The sequence below is a fragment of the Aptenodytes patagonicus genome, chromosome 5, assembly GCF_965638725.1.
Source record: "Aptenodytes patagonicus chromosome 5, bAptPat1.pri.cur, whole genome shotgun sequence".
Taxonomy (NCBI): Eukaryota; Metazoa; Chordata; class Aves; order Sphenisciformes; family Spheniscidae; genus Aptenodytes; species Aptenodytes patagonicus.
In genome coordinates this window covers 11,319,501-11,341,018 of record NC_134953.1, presented here as the reverse complement: position 1 = coordinate 11,341,018, position 21,518 = coordinate 11,319,501, and the positions used below count along the sequence as shown (strand labels likewise).

The following is a 21,518-nucleotide window of genomic DNA, read 5'->3' as shown; positions in this document are numbered from 1 at the left end:
CAAATACCGAGATGTAAAACGTGGCACGAGTTTACTTTTTACCAGCTGTAAAGGGCAGCGAAGCAGCACAGAAAGAGCATGGTTTGTGCTTGACGGGGCCGCGCTGTCAGTTTGATTATTTCCCTCTTTCTAACACCGCGAGTGAACCGTTTATTGCAAGAGCACCAGAAGCACGTTCACGCCGCAGGCCAGTTTTGAGGGCTGCTGCTAGCCCGGCCCTCGCAAGCGAACTCTCTAGCCTTGTGTTTGAGGATGTTTTCCTTTGGCTTAGTCGGTCCGCTTGCATCCGAGTGTCTTAATGCAGCTTAAAAGCAGCTCTGCTTTTGCTAATGATGTGGCGAGGAGACAACTGCTAGCATGCTATACAGTCTGTCCTGTGGTGACTGTGGTAAGCGTTGCTGTAGTTGCCACAGCAGTGACTACACGGGTTTTTTCAGTCCATAGTGCAAGTAGAGTATAGGTGCAGCTAAGCATTAAGTCTGTTAAAAAGATCTGCCATTGCTAAGTAGACAAATTTTTATTTAAAAAAAGAGAAAGGGAATTTCCTCCCCTCCTCTTAAGTAGTAAATGTATTTTTACTGTTTGGTGGTTTTTTGAGGGGGTTTTGTTTGGGTTTGTTGGGGTTTTTTGGTTTTTTTGTGGTTTTTTTTTTTTTTTTACAGTACAACAGTATATATTTCTCACTTTTCTTAGATGAGATGTCTTATACCACTGCTGTTTAGTTTTTAATCAGGCAAGAGCTTCTGCAAGTAGCTCCCATGGAGAAGCTACTAGAAGTGTAACTGTTGGTTGGAAGGAGCACTCGTTACCTGTCCTGACTTCAAACTCAAATGCATCTCCAACATGCTGTGAATGGCTCTCCTCAGATGTGACGGGCACTAACAAGGGGCAACATATCGATGCATAAATGCTGTCATCACCTTATACCATTTGTGACAGAGAATCTCACATGTTCAAAGGAAAACGTTTCCCTTATACAGGAAACGTTCCAAGTTGGCCACAGAAGAAGAATGCTTTACAATATATAGTTTGATATGTACCTAAGGAATTATGAGAATTATATTCTCTTACAAAAAAATCACTTATGCAATATACATTAATGCATTTCTTCTTAAAAACCAAAATCATACAATCATGTGGAGATCATGCTCCAGAAACAAGGGGACAGGGTTCCCATCTGAAGTCCAGTAAAGTCAGTTGAAATCTTTTGGCAATCTCCAGTAGGCCCTAACAAGCTTTGCAGTTTTAAGACCGGAGAAGCTGCAGAGCAAGGCAACGCAGGAGTCTATGTGAACTTTCTCATAAACCGGAGTTTTGCATAGGCAATGATAAGGAAGATAACAGTCATGCAGAAGAGAGCCACTATGTTTTCCCACATTGCCCAGTTGGTAGGTGCGATTCCTTGGCTGCACAGGTATGCTTCACCAGAACACCTGCAGAAAAGCATGGGGCAGAAGTTGGTATTACTATGTGGTGCAAGTCTTCAGGTAGTTACCTTTATTCCTGTTCCACAAAGATTCTTCTACCCTCAACTCTGCAAAACAGGTGACAAATAGAGTAACTTCATAACCTATCACTGAGAAAAAAAGCTTAAGGGACAAATCTAGATCTCTAGTTCTCAAATTTTTCAGTAGTATCTTAATTGTTGTTTATAAGTAGCTGGCAATTTATGAGTAAACCTCAGAACCACAGTAAACCGTGATAAGTACAAAAGCATTAGTTTCACACAGCAACCACTGGAGGTCCATAGCAGGGGTTTGGGGACCAAAAGCTGTGGAAACAGCGCTCTAGCACTGTTCCTTGCAATAACCTCAGTTTGCCAGCCCTCTAGCACGTGTCATGAAATACTTGCGTTGCTACAACTTCAGGTATTGATAGTCAAGAGTATTTCAAGTGGAGCGGTAGCACTGGGAGATGGATACCTTGGCTCTCTGCTGTATCTGCAGGGAGGTTAATATTTACAAACAAGTTCTGAGGGGGCAGGCATGTTTCTGATCACAGGTCTACTGCTTCCCAACAACTTTGTGGCCGTCCACACATTGCATTTCCATTGCTAAGTGACCCTGGGTTTGTTTAAGAAAACTGATAAGCTAGGGCTAGGTTATCAAAAACAAAATTTAATTTAGCTCATCTGCCTATTTTTAGGAGTAAAGTTTCATCCCTACTTCACTCTTGGGTAATTGTGAAGTTTTACTATATAATCCTAAAATACATTATTTTGGGACATATTATTGAGACTGGCCTGTGAGTGCCAGTGGTTATTCTGTGAATAATAAAAGTTTGAAACAGTCAGACTTCTCTTTAAGCAAGCCATCACAATTCAGGCCCAAGAACCACCATGAGTTAGACTTACATTTCTCCTGAAATATCAGGGGGACAACTGCCTGCATCTCCCACAGACACAGTAACATTTGGATTCTTCTCACCACAGAAGTAGAGATCTCTGAACTCATTCACTTGAAGAGCCTAGGGAAAGAGGCAGACATCAGATTTTCACAGAGTTAGTGATTTGGGGTGCTAAAAACTGAAACACCTCAAAGGAACTTGATTATAAGACGACACATATCGCCATTCTTGGAATATTATGTTTATGTTCCTTTTTATTTTGAAGCTCTTAATTACTGCCTCTCTGAGGAACTGCTCCAAGTGCTACATGCAGGATGGTTTGGTGTCTTGAGTCTTTGGCTTCAAAGTTACATTTCAGTGATTTAGCCATGGGTTTCTGTCTTGCCAGCTACAAAATCCTGTTCATCCACTTCATCTGGGTCAATCTACTGACCCAGAAAACTATGTGGCTGCATGCAGACACCCCAGCACCAGCACACTGAAGCAGATGGCACAGTCAGCCAAGGCAAGAGGAGAAGGGTTCCCTTGCGCTGGCATCCTGGGCTAACCACAATCTCAGGGGACACTTCGATGTTCAGCAACACTGATAAAAATATCTCAGTGATACCCAAACAGGGGAGGTCTCACATCTGCCCCCTCCCTGATCCTACCTTTCTCTTCCACTGCTGGTCAACGTGGTCCTGTCCATGCCACCCTGCACCAGCTCCAGCATTCATTTCACCCATTTTTACTCAAAGGTAGGAAACTATTCCTCCCAAATAGGCTTGGCCAGGATGAAGACAGGAGATGGAAGCACAACTCCCACCTGTGACCAGTGGGTGACCTGCTATGTCTAGTTACTGTGTTTCAAGGACCTGTACCTTTAGCTTTCAGGTACTCCAGCTCCTTATTATTTACAAATGGCAGTAAGTCATATTTCACTTCAGAGGAGGCCACGCTGAAGACTGGGACGCTCGGTCATTATGGTAAATCTTTTAACCAGTTGGACAGTCATTAACCTCAGACTGGCCATGCAAACAGCAGTCTCTGGAGAGGCCATACAGTATCTGACTTTATTCTAAACTATAGGGATCAACTATTCAGGCTAGGAATTAGTGCCTCACTGGACAGCTCTGTTGCTGTCCAAGCAGCACTAATTTTGTGGCACAAAGGATTTGTTCAGTCTGAGACTTCCACCTCTCACACACAGATTAACTTTTGCTTCCTTTTTGGGGTTGGCTGGTTTGTTCTTCTTTTACCACATTCATGCAAGGAAAGAAACCAAATCTGACTTCTTTTAAAAGAACTTCATTTATACTCAAAATCTCTCCAGAAAGCAGCAGTGTGGCTACATTACTCACAGGAGACCGATGCTACTTTCTACTCACAGTGAGGCCGTATCGGGGGATGCTGAAGTACTTGAGCCAGTTCAGCCAGCCCATTACAGAAGGGAGGTTTACTAAGAGCCCCGAAAAGATCTGAAATAGAACAGAAGAGGCTAATGAGTCAAACTCTGTTTACTGCAGACAATGCTACTCCTGCACAGATGCAGTTGCCCAGCAGCGGTGCGCTGGGATAGATGGACCTCCTACTGCTGTTATGCCTGTGCCTACAGGCCTGAGGTTCAAACCTTGCAGCAGTCCCAGCCAGCTGCCCCAACAGCACACCCAAGTACTCCAGTTGAACTGCTTGCAAAGAGGTCAGAAAGGTTTTCTACATCCACATGTGAGCTAAGAAGCATGCATGCTAACAAACTTCTTACTCTGGAGGACTGTGTCCTATGGTAGAGCTAGCCAGAGGCTAAAGAAGGATGGGAGATGAGGAAGTGGAGAAACAAGAAGGAAACCACGGGGACTCTTAAGGGCTGTTACTGTTTCAGCTTTCTCCTCTGACCTACATCTTTTATCTGTGCTCTCTCCTGCCTGGAACAAGGTTTGCTCTTTTACTTCTTAGCACAATTGGACTTCATAGCTAAAAATGACACTTCAGGCTGTGCTTCATCACAAGTGTTCTTGTGCTTACCCTGCTGTCTTTCAGGATGCACATGTCCCGTTCCTTATATGCTGTGACTTAACTCAACGTACATCAGCTGCATCAGCTGTCCTCCACTATGCATGCACGCTTCTCATCCACAGCAAGCGTTTGAAGCGATACACTATCACTTAGCTTATTGCAAAAGCCGGTTAAGTTGCAAATCGAAGAATAAGGATGTGCTGTGGGCTCAGAATATGTACACAGACAGCTACCAGGAATCACCTGACAGAAGGTACTTTTTACTCTAAGGTAACTTGATAGGCCTCACAGTCAAGAAGTTTCATCACTAACATTATCTCTCTGAAAAAGAATTCACATCCCTCATCTATGAGTAGTCAAAATACCTTTCTCTCACACTTGCTCTCTTACTTAGAAGTCCTTGAAGAAGAGTATTGCAGTAATTTCTGGAACCCAAGGGCAATATTGAATTAAAATAAAGAGGGTATGCTCCTGCTAATCCCAATGGGCAACAAAAATTAATGCAATAAAATCAATCAATCTAAAGTTTATTTCAAGATTTTTTTCCTTTTAAATGATCTAGTCGATCACTTAGATTTCTAATACTGGAAATGTAAGATTTTTTTTTTTTAAATCAATTTTTGTAAGGACAATTTAAAAAAAAACACACACTACTTTCTTGGGGCACACTGTTTGCAAAGCTCTGGTAGCATCACACCTACTGAACTGCACCTGAGCAATGATTTGACCCTTAGATTACAAGTTGGCAGAAGTACATCTTTGACTATAGTGACAATAAAATCACAATAAAATCACAGGCGTGGGGCTGACATGCTACTGGACTGTGGATTCTCAGCCTGCTTAGGGCTGGCTCAACCCAGTCCTCTCAGCCTGTCTCAGCTGCTTCCTCACCTCCACCAAAGGAGCACACACACCCTTACATACTTACAAGCATCAGGACAAGACAAATAGTGATGAGCAGATTGGCCACAGCCACGACATCCATCCCAGCGCTGATAGCCAGAGACATGGCCGTGGCGGTGTAGGACACGAGTACCAGGGTCAGCATGAAGAAGAAGAACCGGCCTGCAACAGCTTGGTATCCTGTCAAAAAACAGAAAGGAAAGAGTCCAGTAAACAAGCACATTATGAATCCCAGAGAGGTACCCTTGGATTCCTATACAAGACAGGGAAAGCAGGAAGAAAGACCAAGTTTGGAGTTGGCAGGAACTATGCATGCTCCAAAGGCCCAAAGAGCATTACGAAAAGATGTGGTCAAGCAGGTCCCTGTCTTAGATTGCTGGTGTCTCTGCCCCTGCCCCAGAGTCCTCCAAAGTTATGGTGCCAAGCACTTAAATCAGTTGAAGGCTCAACTAGTTTCATGTTATAGATATAGGAACTCTGGCTAAGTCAGAAATCAGATGTGTTGGAAGATGACAGGTTCAATGAAAGCATCAATTCTTTACCAATCATCCAGTAACTGATGCATGAGAATATGATGGCTGGAGCAGTTCTCATGGGCAGCAGATCTCCTATCATCAAGGCCAGGAAGTAGGCAGACACACGGTAATATCCGCTGGTGTACTGATGGCTGCGAGGACAGGAAGGAGGGGAGTTGTACAGGTTTAGAGGTTATCTAGTAAGCAGGCTCAGCATGTGTGTCTGGTTTATCCTGATTCAGTTTCTGTTCTCTCTACCACTGACTCCTCTATGTGCAAGTTGCTTGTTTTCTCTGTGCTATCACTTCCCACTCTGTGAAGTAAGGGCTGATCTATCTCACAGGCCCTGCAGTCATACTGAGAGCCCTCCGAGGAAAGTGAATGAAAGGCTATGTGACTGCTAAGTAACATATTGGAGAAAAGCTCCTAAATCTCTTTTCAAAGAGAATGATCCTTAATACAAGAGTATGGGAAAGTATTAGGCTGCTATTAACTGGAGGAACACTTCATCCACAGCTAACTCATCCAGCTGCTTCCAGGGGAGAAGGAATGATACCCAACAATGGGAAAACACCTTTAGGACATCAACTCACCTCCAGTTCACAGGGCAATTAAATGTCATTATGATGTTTTGCTGCTTAATGGAGCTCCTGAAAAGATGCTTTAATTGGCAAGGTGCCAAAATCCCCATTGACACAGCTGGTAAGCTAAGCTGGTAAGCAGGGTAGACTGGCAAGAAATGTCAGCACGATGGAGGTTTACTCCTGAGCAGCTGTTAGGGGCAATATTAAGGTGCTCTGAGCAACCTGTGGGTGGACATGTGCATTCCACGCACAAATCTCCAATTTCTTCTTTACTGCGTAGGATCTGCCTCTTGCCCTTTCATCCCATGAGCAGGAGGCTATTCCAAACTACATTTTCAACATATGTGTATATATACATGTGTGTATATAATACACACACATTTACATATACACACATACAAACAGATATACATATTTATATAGACAGAGATATGCACTTGATTATTAGGGAGCTCTTGTAAGCCAGCCAGCAGGCCTCTTTATCTGAGCATCCCTTGCGAAGCTTTTCCAAGAAGTCTCCCTTCATCTTTGCACAGTCTTACCACTTCAGGATCATTGCAAGACAGTGTTTCAACCCTGTCAGCAAGAGGGCAGGCAGGGTTCACAGTCTGCAGGATTCTCATGCAGACTTCAAAACGAGCTGTTACCAAAAGTGAGTAGGAAAAGCACTTCTCAATAAACTGTGACACAGCAAGCAAGTAAAAGCATTTTATTTCTCCCCTCCTTCCCCCACCTCTTAGCGTTTCAGCTCCCTGCTCTACAGACCAATTTAGCATTACTATCACAATCTGATGTTGCAAGGGAGCAATCAAGTCTTTGGTGGAAATCATTTTGTTTAGCCTGTCAGATACTCTCCGCACCTCACTCCAGGGTATGAGACAGTCTAAGTGCCTCACTACTTACACAAAGAGTTTCTTGTCTCTGATGAACAGCTCAATTGCAGAGACACTGGAAAAACACTGGTTTGTGGTGACAAAAAACAAGGATCCAACCCTAGAAGGCAAAACAGAACAGTCAAAAAGTGAGAAAACAGCCTAGATCAACACTGGCAGCCTCAGACATCATCAATACCATAAAGTCAGTGCTTTTCTGTCTCTGTCCACAGAATAGAGATATTTAATTGTGCTACTGTAGATCTTAGCTGTAAAACCAGGTTTATTCCTTTATCTTCCCTTTCACATGTCCTTTGTACACATGTGTGAGCCTGACAGAACTGCAGTCCCTTTAGGGCCTCCATCAATACCATGCTGCAGTGCATTGAGGCTTGTTAACCCAACTCTCTTTTGTGGTCCAAGTGGATTCCAGGGCCTTCCCTGTGGCTGAAACCTGTCTGCTACAGATAGAAAAATGAGCAAAGCTGTGGCTTTCCAACTTACCGATTCTGAATGCCACTTCGATCCAATTTTACACCAAAAAAGATAGCACCCACAACCAAGGCTAGAATTACGGTCACTGCAATCTAGAAGTGGAAAGAAGAAAGGGAGAAGGGAGTCCTTCAGATAAGTAAATAGGGATGAACTTATTATTAAGAATTATGCAGGGTTTAAGATTCACATCTACCTAAAACTTTGCTGTTGTGAGTCAATGTATACCTATGACACACACAATTAAAAGCCTTACGGCAAATTTTCTGAGTTTATCCTCTTCACTTTTCTCCTTCCTCTGATGATCTTTGGCTGGGAAAGGTTAGTAGAAGCACACTTGAATAACCCAGCTTAAAATTTCAAGTGAGGCACAAAATTAACATCACCCTAGAAGCTCCCCATGTGAACCAGAGAATGGGGCATTTCCCCCCCACTCCCCAGTCTTCAGTGCAGTAGTCCCTGTGCTAAACTAAAATGGAAATTTTTTTCAAAGGCAACAAAGGTAGCTGGGCATCTCACTCCACTTAAGTGGCAGTGGCACAGGACTTTCCTGTTTCCCTAGCTGCCTTTGAAAACAGAAGTCTGTCCTACAAACTGCAGGTTGTGGGACTGAGAGCAGAGGGAGTCTGAGACTTTTAGCAATTGTTACCTACTTGTGCAATGGAGGCCTGTGGGTTCCTGATAAGGTTTTTCAGGGAACGCTTGGACACCCAGTACAGCTGGGTGAGGAATCCATTTGCATAGGTAATCTCATGCCCCTGCTTGGATACTCTCTGCTTGCTTCCCCGTCCAAGCTCCACTTTCCCCAGTGCTTCCTTTGTGCTCTGATACAGGCTGGAGTTGAGATATTTCTGGTGCAGCACATCTACCACACTGCTGTCCACATTATCTTCTGCCACGCCATTTTCACTGCTCACCTCTGAGTGAGAAAGACAAGATATGGCTTGTGATTCCCCATGAACTCTACCTTCAGATGTGGCCCATCAACATGCTCAGCCACTTTGGAGGCTGAATAAAAAAAAAGCGGGAATGCCCAGAGAATTTGAATTGTTCAAGCCTTAGCTCTGAGCTTAAGAGGCTGGCTTGAGTGAGAGGGTTTCCCTACAGTTTTAATTGAACCTAGCTAATCTGCCTGTTCTTGGTGGCACAAAAGTGGCCATATTCTTAGAATAAGGCACCAGAAAACCTTTGTTTCACTGAATTTTGGGGAAATCAATGTTTGCTCTGATCCATTTCCCCATCCCCAAAATGCACCATTACAAAAACTGTTCTCTTACAATCCTTCAGTCATGGATATGCTACAGCATCCCCAAACAAATATTTCTCAACATTCACTCACTATATTGTTAGAGTTTGTTCTCTAATCTAGTTCCAATCTTTCTCAGTGCCCTGTAAATCCATTACTCCTTAGCCTATCTACCCCGTCTTCTCTGCAGCAGCCTCTTACGTGACTGAAAACTTCTGTCTTCTCTCAGGTGTCTCTTGAGACTAAGCAATTCTAGTTTTTCAGACTTTCCCACATAGGTTTTGTAAATTACTGATATTTATCACTGCTTTCCTATATTACTGAAGGAAGAAAAAAAACCCTTTTAGAAGTTTTCTGAGCTCTTTAAAGAAGCCCAAAGCCAAGTATATCTATTAGTAGGAAAAATAAAAAGATAATAAAGTGCCCTTAGACTGGAGGAAACCCAGAGAATACAAGCTTGCCAGCACCACATACAACTTCCCTTCTACACCAGCCAACAGTGGATTTCTCCTGCACAATTCACCTTTTCCTGTGTCCACAGGTCTGTGATCTTCCTTGCCTGCTGCCACAGCTGTTGAATCACCATTTATGATATCAAGGAAGAAGTCAGCTGGATTGTTGAAGGGTTCACATTCATATCCTAAAAAAAACCCCAAAACACACATGCAACATGTTTGTATTGCACAGAGCACAGCTTGGAAGGTCAGGTCTAATACTATATCACCCTTCCACAACCCTGTTACAAGAAAGCTTCACTGATTTCCACGAGCATTAGTTTACAGCAGTAGAATGGACAGGATTTAGGAGATGGTGAATCTGAGGTATCTACACAGAGCTTCAAAGTTGCTTATTCCCCACTGATTTCAGGTGAGGAGAAATCTGTAACTTGCTTCTACACAGCTCAGCATGGACAACTCTTGCCTCCTTCCTAGCGCTATTCAACCACATCCCACTCAAAGACGCACAGTTCCCCAGTAGAGGTTGCTGGGTGTCTCCTCTACAGCCTCAGATGCTTGCTCTAGAAGCTCAACTCTCGCTTGTTTCCTTGGTCACAAGGAAGAAAAAAGGGCTGTCCAAGAGCAGCTTCTTATAATATGGTTCTAGCTATGGGACGAGGAGGAAAGAAAAAACAAAAAAAAGGATGCTTATTCTATAGCATTCCTGTGAGAAAGGAAGTGAGGTGGGATACTAAGAGGAGGAGTAGAAGTAGTGAGATTGATTAAAGCATCTCCCTCAAAGCCAGGGAAAACTTACAATCCAGTGTGTTCATGGCTGCATCTAGACTACATTGGAAATTCACTCCACATTCTCTGTCCATTACAGTCAGAAACCCTCACCCTGCTTGCTTGGAGAGGGGGCAGCCACCCAACAGTGCAATTATTAACCCATCTTAAGACACACCATGATTTTGTCCTCTCAGTCGCCCACCTGCATTCAGACTAGAGCAGATTCTTGGATAAGCCCCTATAGATTGCTGCCAATCTGCAGGCTGTGTTTCAAAACCCACTGGGTCTGCCACCTAGGCCTGGCAGAACTACAAGCATCATCTTGTCTGTTGTGCATCACGCTTCCAAATGTCCAAGCGATTCTGGGTTTTTGTCCTGATGCAAGGCAAAACAAAGGCAGGAGAGCACCATGCTCTGTGTTGTCTGGAAAATCTTGTTTCTATCATTCTGTTTTTTTCCTGTTCTAACACAACACTGTTCAGACTGTATGTGTACCATCTCTAGTATACTAGTGATAAAACAGCACAGGATTGTTATCCAGTGCTAGGGTAAGAGTCTACCCACAGATTAAACTCATTAGCCAGTTGCCTTTGCTCTTGGCACAGGAGACTTACCAATAGAACTAAAGTACTCCAGGGCCTGCTTCGCAGGACCATGGTACAGCACCTTTCCCAAAGCTAGTAATGTCAGACTGTCAAACAGCTTGAATATGGAATAGCGGGGCTGATGGATGGAAAATATGATGGTTCGCCCTCTTCTTGAGAGCCTGAAATAGAAACAAAAAGTCTCTCAAATACACCACGCTTTGCATTTCAGAAAGGTCATGGTAACCCAAGCAAAAAATAAGTATCCAAATCCAAGATGAATACTTGTCAACTTCTCAGTGTCTCAACCCAGAAAAGCTGTAGTGCCCCCTTCTCTGTCACTGTGTCAGATGCTGCCTGCAAGACCTTCAAGACAGTACCCATCATTACAAGAGATCGTCATTGCAGTCTGGGTAGACAAAGTACGATGTTGTCTGTAGCTAGCAAAGGTTGAGGCCACAGCTGTGCATAAACCCTCCTTACATGTTTTCTATACCAGGCTTCAACTTGACTAACTGGAACAGTCCTACTGCACTCAATGGCAGTACCAGGCTTTACATAGCAGGCTGTGGCCAGCTGAGATTTCTTAGTTCTTCTGCTGAAGATTTACTCTCTAGAAAAGTCAAAACTAATTTTCCTTCAGGTTTGTCAGATGCTCTTTCAAGTGCTTTAGCACTGGTGCTCAACAAGTATCCTTGCCAATCAAAGACCTCTATCCACAAACAGCAGAGCAAAATGACCCCCCAGGCAAAACCAGACAACATGCTACAAACCCAGGAGGAGGGTTAGAAACTTGTTCTCATTAAATAAGCCTTGTTTGGTCCTCTTTGTACCAGAAGACGGTTCATCTCCAAAACAGAGGGCGCTGAGGGTAAATCTGCAGGTGAAGTCTGATCTGAGTTCAAGGCCATTGCCAGAGTGGAGGAAGAGACTTTGTAATAGACTCATCTGGAAGGCCAAGAAATTATGATTACAAGGCCTGACCTCCCAGTCCACCCCTCTCTGTGGCAAAGGGAAGCTGTCCAAGCTACATCTGCTTTTTGGGCTCCAATCCAATGCTTGCTGTGGAAAGATTCCCATCAACTTCAAAAGGCTTTGGACAAGACCCAAATAAAGAATTTACTACTATTTCTGAGTCTACTTGTCTAGTTACTCAGTCATAACAGCATTTCTTTTTTTACTAATGAGCTGACAACAAAATTGCAGCAGAGCCCTGAAGAACTGACTCTTACTTCTTCAAGACGATGAGGACTGCATTGGCTGTGCTGGCATCAAGGCCAGTTGTGGGCTCATCCAGAAAAAGGACTGGTGGCTCTGTAATGAGCTCCATCCCAATGTTGGTTCTCTTCCGTTCCCCTCCAGACACTCCCCGGATCAATTCGGTTCCTACCTACAAGCAGAAGAAATCAAGTATTTGCAACAAGACCTAGGCAGTGCATGCTCTGGCATTCAGGGCTCTCCACACCCAGCAGCCCTTTCCATTTTCAGAGTCCCATTAGTGAACTCTAGGGCCAGCAGCAGCAGATGGGTCTGTCTCTGTGAGGGACTGTGTAGCAGTAAGCAGAGCCTGATTTTTTCAGAGGTACCAGGCACGTTATGACTTCAAGGAACAAGGATGACCCTGACAAGGAAGAGCCAGAATGAGGCCACAGCAGTCACAGGTGACATTGGTGTTCAGGGATGCCTTTCGTTGGTAGCTCACCTGCTGCTCAAGAGTGGGGTAAGTAAAGTAAAAGTAAATTAAGAATAAAAATGCTGCTGGGAGGAACAAGCTCTGCGCAGAACTTCTCCATCACAGCCCAGCTTTCCATCCCTCACAGCTTTCAGCACTGTAAAAACAATTTCCCTGTCTTGTCCCACAAAGCCAGGAAGTGACTGAGCAGCTTTCCAAGGTGCTATGACTAGGCGAATTTTTCCCCTCTGAACTTATACAACATGCTGGACACGGTCCAAAATCTTCCTGTTTTAGTAGCAAATATACATACCTCTTGTCCAAGCTATGTCCTGAGCTGGAGACTGATTTCTTGTGTGCAGTATGGTTTAGTCAGGTTCCTGCTTAGCTTAGTGTAGCTGCACTATGTACGCCATACTGCACAGAGTCAAGTAGTTCAGTTTCCAGAGGTAGTATGATTTCTGAGAAAGGTATTCTCACTGCTCACCTTAGCATCAGCCACTTTGCTTAATCCCAGCTCGCTGATTATCTGGGTGACTCGCTTTTCCTTCTCTTTGACACTGATGGAGCTGGGGAGTCGCAGGGCGGCAGAGAAGTGCAGGTTCTCCCTCACCGTCATTGTGCCCATGACAACATCATCCTGAAAGCAGTACAAGTGGATAGTTGGAAAGCCTCCTTCTCAGCTACCTGACTGGGCACCAGCGTCCCTGTAGTGGCAGTTGCTGGATAAGCTGTTTGTGGACCACAGTGGAAACTGGACTGAGGGACAACCCCTGCTTCAAAACTTCATGACACGAAAATCAAGGTCACTCAGTAGCAGTCAAGGGGAGAATGCAGCTCTGCAGGCTCCCAGCTTACAACGAGCACCACCCTCAGCCTGCTTTCAGGCTCAGGAGTTCAAGCACAGACAGTACCATTTTGTACTACACATGCATTTTCCTTACAAGCCAAAGGGAGGCAGAGCAGGTAGCTGGTTTTGTAAAGAGTTAACCTTCTGCCAGTCCAGCTGAAGCCAATGGACATTGCTAGTGCTCAGTGTTCAAGGTAGAGACACTCAGGGAATCACCCAAGTCAGCTCTGTTCCCAGTTACAAGCCATATCTTGCTGTGGTCCAGAGCACCTGCTGAGTTCAGCTGCCAACTGAACTGTCATGTCCTCCCCCACTCCGTGTCCTCCCCTTTCTGTGTCCTCCCCTTTCCGTGTCCCACCACCCCCCCCCCAAGACGAACCAGTCCCTGTCCCTGCCCCCCCCCTTGTGTAACCGGCCCCGGTTGCTCTCCCCAGCTCCTTGCTGGCAGCAGCTCCTCAGAGAAACAAGAGTATTGCACCAAGATGCTCCTGATTTTTTCCATGTCTCAACTATATATAACTCTTGGGACAAGACCTTATTCTAAGGGCTTTAGAAAAACTCCAAGTCATGTGCATTCTGAGTAAGAATCAAGTCTATCCAGTTGACAAACATCTGGGCAGCCTACACCAACCTGTAACAACCATGAGCCACACAGAGTTGACATCAGGTCCATCCAGAGCTCCATGCCTCTCCATCACCCCTGCTTTGATATTTGAGCTAATTCTGCATCCCACCATATGACAGGAGAAGGACTGCAACACTGGGCAGCTGCTGAGAAACATGCCTGTTAATCAGGCACCTTTCAACTCTAGTGCCCTTTTGGAAGACACAGCCCCTAAGCTGCAGGGCAGCAGATTCTTGCCTGTTTTGGGACTCCTTCCACATCAGATGTAGTTGATCAGCAGCACAAAGGATGTGCCAGCCAACCATGTTTGGCACTGGAGTTAACAGAGGAAGACTGAACGTGCTGCTGTGCTAGAAACATGTGACAAATTACTCAGGGTGTAGTGTTATGATAAACTGGTTTTGCTGCCAAAGCTGGTTTAGGAATTTCCTACCATCACTGCCCTCCCCACACATCCCCAGTCTCTCATCCTAGCCTCCCATTCCCCATCCTCAGATCCACCAACTGTTGGGTCACCACATTGGAAACTAAACGGCGAATTTAAGCTACCTTAATACCAAACGTAACAAACTGTGGCACGACACCCTCACTTGCAAGGCACAAGTGGAGAGACCACCAGCAGTTTTACAGGGATAACACATGACTTAGCATGTCTGTATGCTCATCTGCATAAAACTGACCCTATAAGTATGTATGTATTTAGGCCTTAAGTGTTGTTTGTAGTCTTTGGGCCATCTTTATTGATCTAGGGAGTACTACACAGGGGTGGGAGGTGAGAGAGATCATTTAATGTCTCACCTAGTTGCCTACCATTTTAAGGTTAAGTTTGGTTGCTTTGGACATTTGAGAGACAAGTGTCTCAAACTGGGACCGCTTGAAAGAAACTTCCTGGCCATTCATGAAACACTGAGGATTTGGGGATCTTTGACCTGCAGCATCAAGACTCAGCATCAGTCTCGTCACATGCATCCTCCCAGAGCTCCCCAGCTGGCAGAAAAGCTGCCTATTTCACATCTGCCTGCAGTCAGAAGCCTGGATGGTTTCCAGATTTGGCTGCTCATATGGCTGCCAAAAATCCCCTTCTCCTCAGCTCCCCCAGGGCTTTGAGGGTCTATTATTGGTCCAGGCCTCCACCCACTTCCGCAGATTCAGCCGGCTTTTCCTGTCTCTGAGTGGAACCAAGCTCTGTCCCAGCCAACCAGAATCAGAGGAAGAACAGCAGGGATCTATTTACTTCCTAGAATTATTGTCTGATAGCTTGAAGGTACTTCTGCCAGCGAGAACTGCTTTTGAGTTTTACAAGAGATTTTGGGTGTTGTGGGTTTTTTCCTTACCTTTTTATTTTTTTAAAGCCTTGCTAGTACTTCAGGGCAGAGCCCAAAGAACAAGCCACAGTAGCCCAGTGGTTTGGGCTTTGGGAAGACAAACACCTCTGTGCTTGACTCAGCTGGAATAACAGTTTGATCCTCTTGTCTTCCATATCCCAGAAAAATACTAAATATTGTAACATCTGAGTTACCAAATTAGACTCTATATGGATCGTTGAAAATTACCTAACCTAGCAGTTCATGCTTTGCACATCTTATGCGGTCTACCCTCCCAAGGGCTCCCAGGCCTCCACTGAAGGCAGTTACTCACCTGCACAACATATCCTGAGATGCACTTGAAATTTGGAGGTTGTGGGATGCCATCTATAAGCACTTCTCCAGACAGGCCTGCTGGGTCCTTTCTGGCAGCCAGCACATCTAGGAGACTTCAGACAAACACCAGGCATTAGGTTTTGCCATAACAGCCGCTTTTACCTTTGACTGGATAAGTACCACCAGCCAGGACTGCAGTTACAGCCTGCTCACAGCATACTGCAAACCAAAGGGCACAGAAAGGGGCTTCCTCCACTCTGGGGGCTTTAGCTCTTTGTACAGAAAGCCTGGTGTAGATACAGGATTTTCCAGCACAAGGTGTGCCACAGCAGTATGGTAGTATACAGACCCTCACAATTCACAGCAGTCAACCCCCTACAGACAAACTCAGTCTCCATATTAACAGCAAACCTCAAATGCACACAGACAAAAGCACCCTGCCGAGTAGCTGCAGTCTGCTCTCCAGCCAGGGGAGCACAGAAGTAACTACTTTGATCTCAAGGAAATTAATCCAAATGGGTATAAACAAGACTAAAGTTAAGATTAATTCTATAAAGTCATTTTGTTTTAACACATCACTGGATTCCCCTCACTGCCAATGCAGAGGCCAGCCTGCCCGCTAGCTAAGTAAACACTGCCCTGATGAAGTGCTGCTCTTGAAAACATCCTGATTAGCCAGCAGTCTCCTTAGAGGGGGAGATCAAGGGTCACCACAAAGTCACACCTGTGTGAACAATGGCCGTATTTGCCAGTCTCAGACATTCTTGAAGGCAGAGAGTGACAAAGAGCCATGGTTATACGGGAGAGAAGACAGAATCAGCACTGCTTGGAGATAGTCTGCAGGGTATTTCTCTGTGCTTGCATCCAAAGAACTCGAGCACATATGCGCCCCCACCACCAGGCCACAGCCAAGCTGGGGTGAGGATCCAAAGGATCCCACAGACTGACATTACACCATATTCCTGTCAGTCATCAGAGAGGGGGTTTGGCCTAGCATCTTCAAGAAAGTCTTGCTGCAGCAACTTCACAGAGGACTACATCCCTCCTGCCGCCAAAGGAGCTTGCCCCCATCTCCACCCCATGACAGGTCTAGGACAGAGCCTACACCTGAGCTCCAGTCACCCCAGTTCAGCCTGGTATCTTAACTTAGGCCACCACCAAAGCTGACTGCAGTAATATGGGCCACCAGTTGGAGCAGATGAGACACACTGCAGGGCAAGAACACCAGCAAAGCAGACAGCAGTGGGCCACCAGGTCAGACTGCATCACCAGACTTCTCACAGGCACACAAAGGTCTGAGCCTGCAGATCCTCACATCTTCCCCAACCCTCAGAGTCCCCGATCCTCTTTGCACAGCTGACTGTCCATTTGAAGGAGCAGGAGAAAGTACTCACGAAGATTTACCGCTCCCTGTTGGCCCCAGGATAGCATTCAAGCCTGGCTTCATAATGCCACTGGAAGAAGGAAAGAGTTATTTCCAAATGGAGGACTGTTCACATGCAGCTCATAGTACAGGTAAGGTGTGAACAAAGTGCTGCTGAAAGGAAAACTCAGAGATTATTAAAAACTTCTCCTTAAACCTGAAATCAACAAGTATTTTTCCTTTCTTGTCCTAGACTGCCAGTCAGAACAGAAACAGAGCCGGACATAAAAAGCAATCTACAAAAGACAGAAATTAAGCGTCTTCCCCGCTGAGCTGGGTCTTGAAAAGAATAAGCAACTGCTCTCTGCTGCTCATTCCTCTCACCGCAGCTTGAATCATAGTTAAGGGAACCCTCAGATGATCTGGCAGAAGAGTTCACACAAGTTTAGTCCTAATTTGCTCAGATCAATAACTGAAACTGCTCCAGCTATATCCCCGCTATTTTGCCTAAAAGCAAATTAGAAAGTGCTCACATGAACTGCAGACTGGCAGGAGGGTAGTCATTTCTTTACCAGCATAGCTAGATCTGGAAGGTGACATTGAGGTCACAGATTCACAGCAGCAGGTTAATTCCTGCCCTCTGGTGTTTTATTTAAGCAAGAACTTACTAAACATTATGAAGGATCTTCTTTTCCACAGTTTTCCATTTACATAGGAATCCACTGGACTGCTTAACGGAGTACTGGATGTTATGGAAACTCACAACAGAGCCCCGAGGTGATCGGAGTGACTCTTGTGTTGGAAGAGAACGTTGGAAATTGCCCGCTCCTTCCTCTTCTCCAACAGAAATAATGCTGTGATCAAATGTGTCTGCCATCATGTCCTTGTTACACAGGTCAAGCTCCACTGCATGGAGTTGTTTGAGGTCAATGTTGTTTTGAGCAGTTCCCATCTGTTGAGACAAAGAACACAAAAACATGCAGGGAAGGAAACATGCAAGCAAAGATTTCTGCAGAAAGTGTCTTGGAAAAGTTCACACACACCACACCAATCCTTACACGTGCCAAGTTTCCAAAAGAATGGACATCCACACTGGAAGACATCCAGTAGTCCCCAAAGGCACGGAAACCCACAGATTTAGAACAATACACACAGCCTTTAAGAATGAGATGTGTAAGTTCCTGAAGTGATGCTAGCTCAAAGAACATCTAATGAGGTAAAACCCAAGCCCATCTGTGATGGTCACCATCTTGCTCAACACAGCAGGGACTATAAATGCAAGCTGCTACCACTTGAGCTAAAGAGACTCAAGCTCCCCTACTTCAGGTGTAACATGCTTACTTCCCCTCACATCCCCACAAAGCCAGCAGAGAAAACCTATTGATGAACCTGTGTGAAGAACCACAGGAAGAAAAACAGTTGTGCTTATGAAAATGAAGGCCAGACACATGCACCTTGTTTGCTGGCAGAAGTTTGTTTCAGAGATACCACTGTGATTAAAATAGCAATTACACGTTGCTTATCATGTTTCAGTCACACCAGTATCAAGATACTTCACAACTACAAATAGGAAGAGAAATTGGGATTTGTCTGCAGGCACCATTTACCCTGAAGAACAGTAGGAGTTCCCCCTTCCACAGGGAGAGATCTGCGACATCCCACAGTAAGGAAAAACATAGTACAAACTGGTACATTAAGGAAAATTAAATACGATATCTATTTGTAATCACAAAGTTATAAAGCATTCTGGTTCAAGCAGATAAGCTGCCTCTGTAGCTCAGGATGGGAGCACCTGTAAGGGAGGACATGTGAACAGCAAAGGGAAGGAACTGTTCTCCCTGTCCATGCATCAGGGCCCACATAGGAGGAAATATATCAATATGGGTATAACCATTAATATTGATTCACTTACTGGTCACGGCAGCAGAGCTCTTTTGTCAAGGGGCTGCTTCCCTTCCTGTTGCTGTAACTGATGGAGACCAAGTTTGGATCCCTTCTCTCATTTAAAAAAAAAGAAAAACTTTAAAGTCCTTGCCTTGACCTTGCACGTGAAGAACTTGGAAACCCTGCAGTCCCCAAGTTCTGCAGCCTGTGCAAGGCCTGGGCATAACTTGTACCCTGCCTTTTAGCCAGGTGCCCTCACAGCCATAAACCTTCCTGTCCCCCTTCCAGGGAACTACAGCAAGGAAGAGAGGAATTGCTATGTGCCCCTTCCAGAAATTGAACATGACGGGTTAGACTAACACAAGTTAGTCTAATCATTTACTTCCCTTCTAGCTGCTGGCATGATGGTGTTTGTTGGAAAGCTAGAAATTTACTATGATGTTGCGGACAGCCAAGGCAGTCACCAGACTAACTAAGAGAGCAAGGAGAGAGAACTGTCCACAAAGACATCCATTGCTGGTTACTAGAGTTCTGTGGGAAGGTAGACGTATCCCACCAATCACCCTTTTCCCACCATCTGCACTTCTTTCCTCCCAGGACTGAGAGGGTGATAACCAGTAGGACCAACCATATCCACCACTGCAGAAGTAGTGGATTTCTCAGGTAGAGAGAGATGGTCATCCTTTTAAGAAACTGGAACTACAAGAGCCAGATTTAAAGAAACAGGAATTGCCCTTTCCTCTCTGCCTCTTCCTATCACTTAAAGCTCAAGAAGTTGCAGTAGTTTTTTCCTGTAGAAGTAAAATAAAAGTGGTGGGGAGAAGGAAGGGTTGTTTAGCTCGGACACACCCTGAATTCTAAGGCTGGTCACCCTTGGGAAAGCCTTGCTTATGGGAAACAAGAAAGGATATGCTGGTTGTATCAGCAAGAGAAGGCTTATATGCTTGAAAGGTTGCACAACAGATCAGGACAAAAAAAAAAAAAGTCAGGATGACAGTGACACGAGGGGCAAAGACCTGGTTAGACTTTTGAACACTTGACTGTCTTGTATACCTCACATCTGTTCTGGATAGGTTCTGTAGTTTATTACACCACGAACCCTTTTATATGGGTTTTTGCAAAGCTCCTGATTAGCACTGGCAAGCTAAACCACTGCTGCGGGCATGTGCGAGGATGACAGGAGGATGAGAAAAGCTTAGCAGAGGCTACAAGCGGGATCAGGCAGCAGCACCTCACAAGCAGTGTCCCTCCAGCCTCCCACCCTCGCCCCCACGGGCCGGTTCCGCCACTAAGCCGGAGCCGCGAACCGGCCCGGCCGACCGCGCTCCGCTTTCCTCCCCAGACCCCCGCCCGCCAGCGGGGCGGCCCCACGCCCCGGCCGCGCCGCGCCAAGAGCGCTGCCCGCCGGAGGGCTCCGCCGCGGCCCGGCCCGCGCCCTTACCTCCCGGCTACCGCTGCGCTCCGGACGGCGGCAGCGAGGGTCTCGGCGGCGGCGCTGCCTCGGCGGCGTTTTATAACCGGGTCCGGGTGGCGGGTTACATAAACCGGCGGCGGGAAGCGCCCGGCGCTGTCACGCAAACCCCGCCGGGACGCGGGCGAAGGCAGCGGCGGTGGTGATGGAGCCCCGCCCCGCTCCGCCAGGCAGCGCGGGCCCGGCCCGCGGCTGCGCGACCCCCGGGGCGGTGCCGCCGCTGAGCCGGGCCGCCCCCAGCTGTGTGGGCCGCGCGGAGGGAGCCCGTGCCCCCGGCCGGCGGCGCTCGGTCCGGGGTAGCGGCGCGGCCGAGCCCCCGTGCGCGGGGATGCCGAGGCTGTCACCCCGCCCTTCTGGGGCGGGAAGAGGAGGAGGAGGAGGGGGGAAAGCAACACTGTTCTCTCGTTAGAAACCACCGAAGGGGGGAACGGGCATCGGACAAGAGATGCCCAGTAAGTTGTCCGCGGCCCCTGCACGTCCTTGGCACAGAGGGGTACAGCCGGGGGGTGGGAGGCAGCACCCACACTCTCTCTCTCTCCCGCCCTCCCACCTTCTGGAAAGGTCATCACACCCAGGGGATGGTTCCAGTCCAGCTGGGTCAGCTGAGGCCAGAGGCTGCCCTGGGAGCGCCTCCAAGGGTGACACTGCCACACTGATCTCACACCTTCAGAGGCACTGTGCTCCTCAGGTGTTTCCCCGCTGGGCCCAAGGGGGTCATGGCAGCCCGCTTGGGGTTACCCATTGTCCATCGGGCTGACCCTCTGTGCTGCCCTGTGTTCCCAGCTAGGAGAATCCGTGAAAGCAGGAAGATGGGCTTTCTTTCGGTTTGTTGTCAAGACTTCTCCTCGGCCTCCTGTTCCCAAGCACTACTGTCGTTTTAAATAAGCTCGCTCTCCCCAGGCTCCTTGGTGTTGTGAATGCAGGAAAAGCCTGCTTTTATGGTTTATAAATATGATTTATAGCAGAGCTGTCCAGTCACCATATTAATTGCCTCCAGTTTGACTGCCCCCTGCAGTTCTGTACAGCATTGCTTTTTTCTAACAAAACCTCTTGCTAGATCAATTTAAGGCTCAGCTAAGCTGAAGCATACCTCTAGCCACCCAATCAATACCGATAATAAAAACTCCAAAGGTTCACCTATCCCCTTTCCGACGCCTGCCTCCCTCCAGGCACGTTGATGCACTAGGCAGAACGGCATCGTTCTCATCGCATCTCGTGGAGCTGCATCGCTCTACAGGGCTGACAGGAGTCCG

General features: G+C 46.4%; 1 protein-coding gene across 6 annotated transcripts; it reads right to left on the bottom strand.

The window, feature by feature from the left end:
- Window positions 1-502: 502 nt before the first annotated feature.
- LOC143160661 (broad substrate specificity ATP-binding cassette transporter ABCG2-like) lies at window positions 503-20,408 on the bottom strand. 6 transcript variants are annotated; one of them, XM_076338652.1, is made up of 17 exons: window positions 20,236-20,408; window positions 18,823-18,908; window positions 17,579-17,862; window positions 16,942-17,001; window positions 15,546-15,660; window positions 12,920-13,072; window positions 11,993-12,150; window positions 10,791-10,942; window positions 9,474-9,590; window positions 8,358-8,623; window positions 7,717-7,799; window positions 7,244-7,333; window positions 5,784-5,908; window positions 5,267-5,421; window positions 3,714-3,803; window positions 2,354-2,466; window positions 503-1,433 (listed from the first exon to the last, which is right to left on the bottom strand). In XM_076338652.1, the coding sequence occupies exons 3-17, from the start codon at window positions 17,860-17,862 to the stop codon at window positions 1,286-1,288; spliced, it is 2,109 nt and encodes a 702-aa protein (XP_076194767.1). In that variant the 5' UTR covers window positions 18,823-18,908; window positions 20,236-20,408; the 3' UTR covers window positions 503-1,285. The 6 variants fall into 6 exon arrangements, with proteins under 6 accessions (XP_076194767.1, XP_076194769.1, XP_076194770.1 ...); XM_076338654.1 differs by having other exon boundaries at window positions 18,823-18,903; XM_076338655.1 differs by having other exon boundaries at window positions 18,823-18,879.
- Between the last annotated feature and the right edge of the window lie 1,110 nt (window positions 20,409-21,518).

Bases quoted from the DNA above. Each gene is read 5' to 3' on its own strand.
- LOC143160661 (XM_076338652.1), bottom strand. From the start codon at position 17,862: ATGGGAACTGCTCAAAACAACATTGACCTCAAACAACTCCATGCAGTG. The intron at 12,151-12,919 runs GTGAGCAGTGAG...TTCTGCTTGTAG, and splicing joins GCAAAGTGGCTGATGCTAAG to GTAGGAACCGAATTGATCCG. The intron at 3,804-5,266 runs GTAAGTATGTAA...GTTCTATTTCAG, and splicing joins TTTGTCTTGTCCTGATGCTT to ATCTTTTCGGGGCTCTTAGT.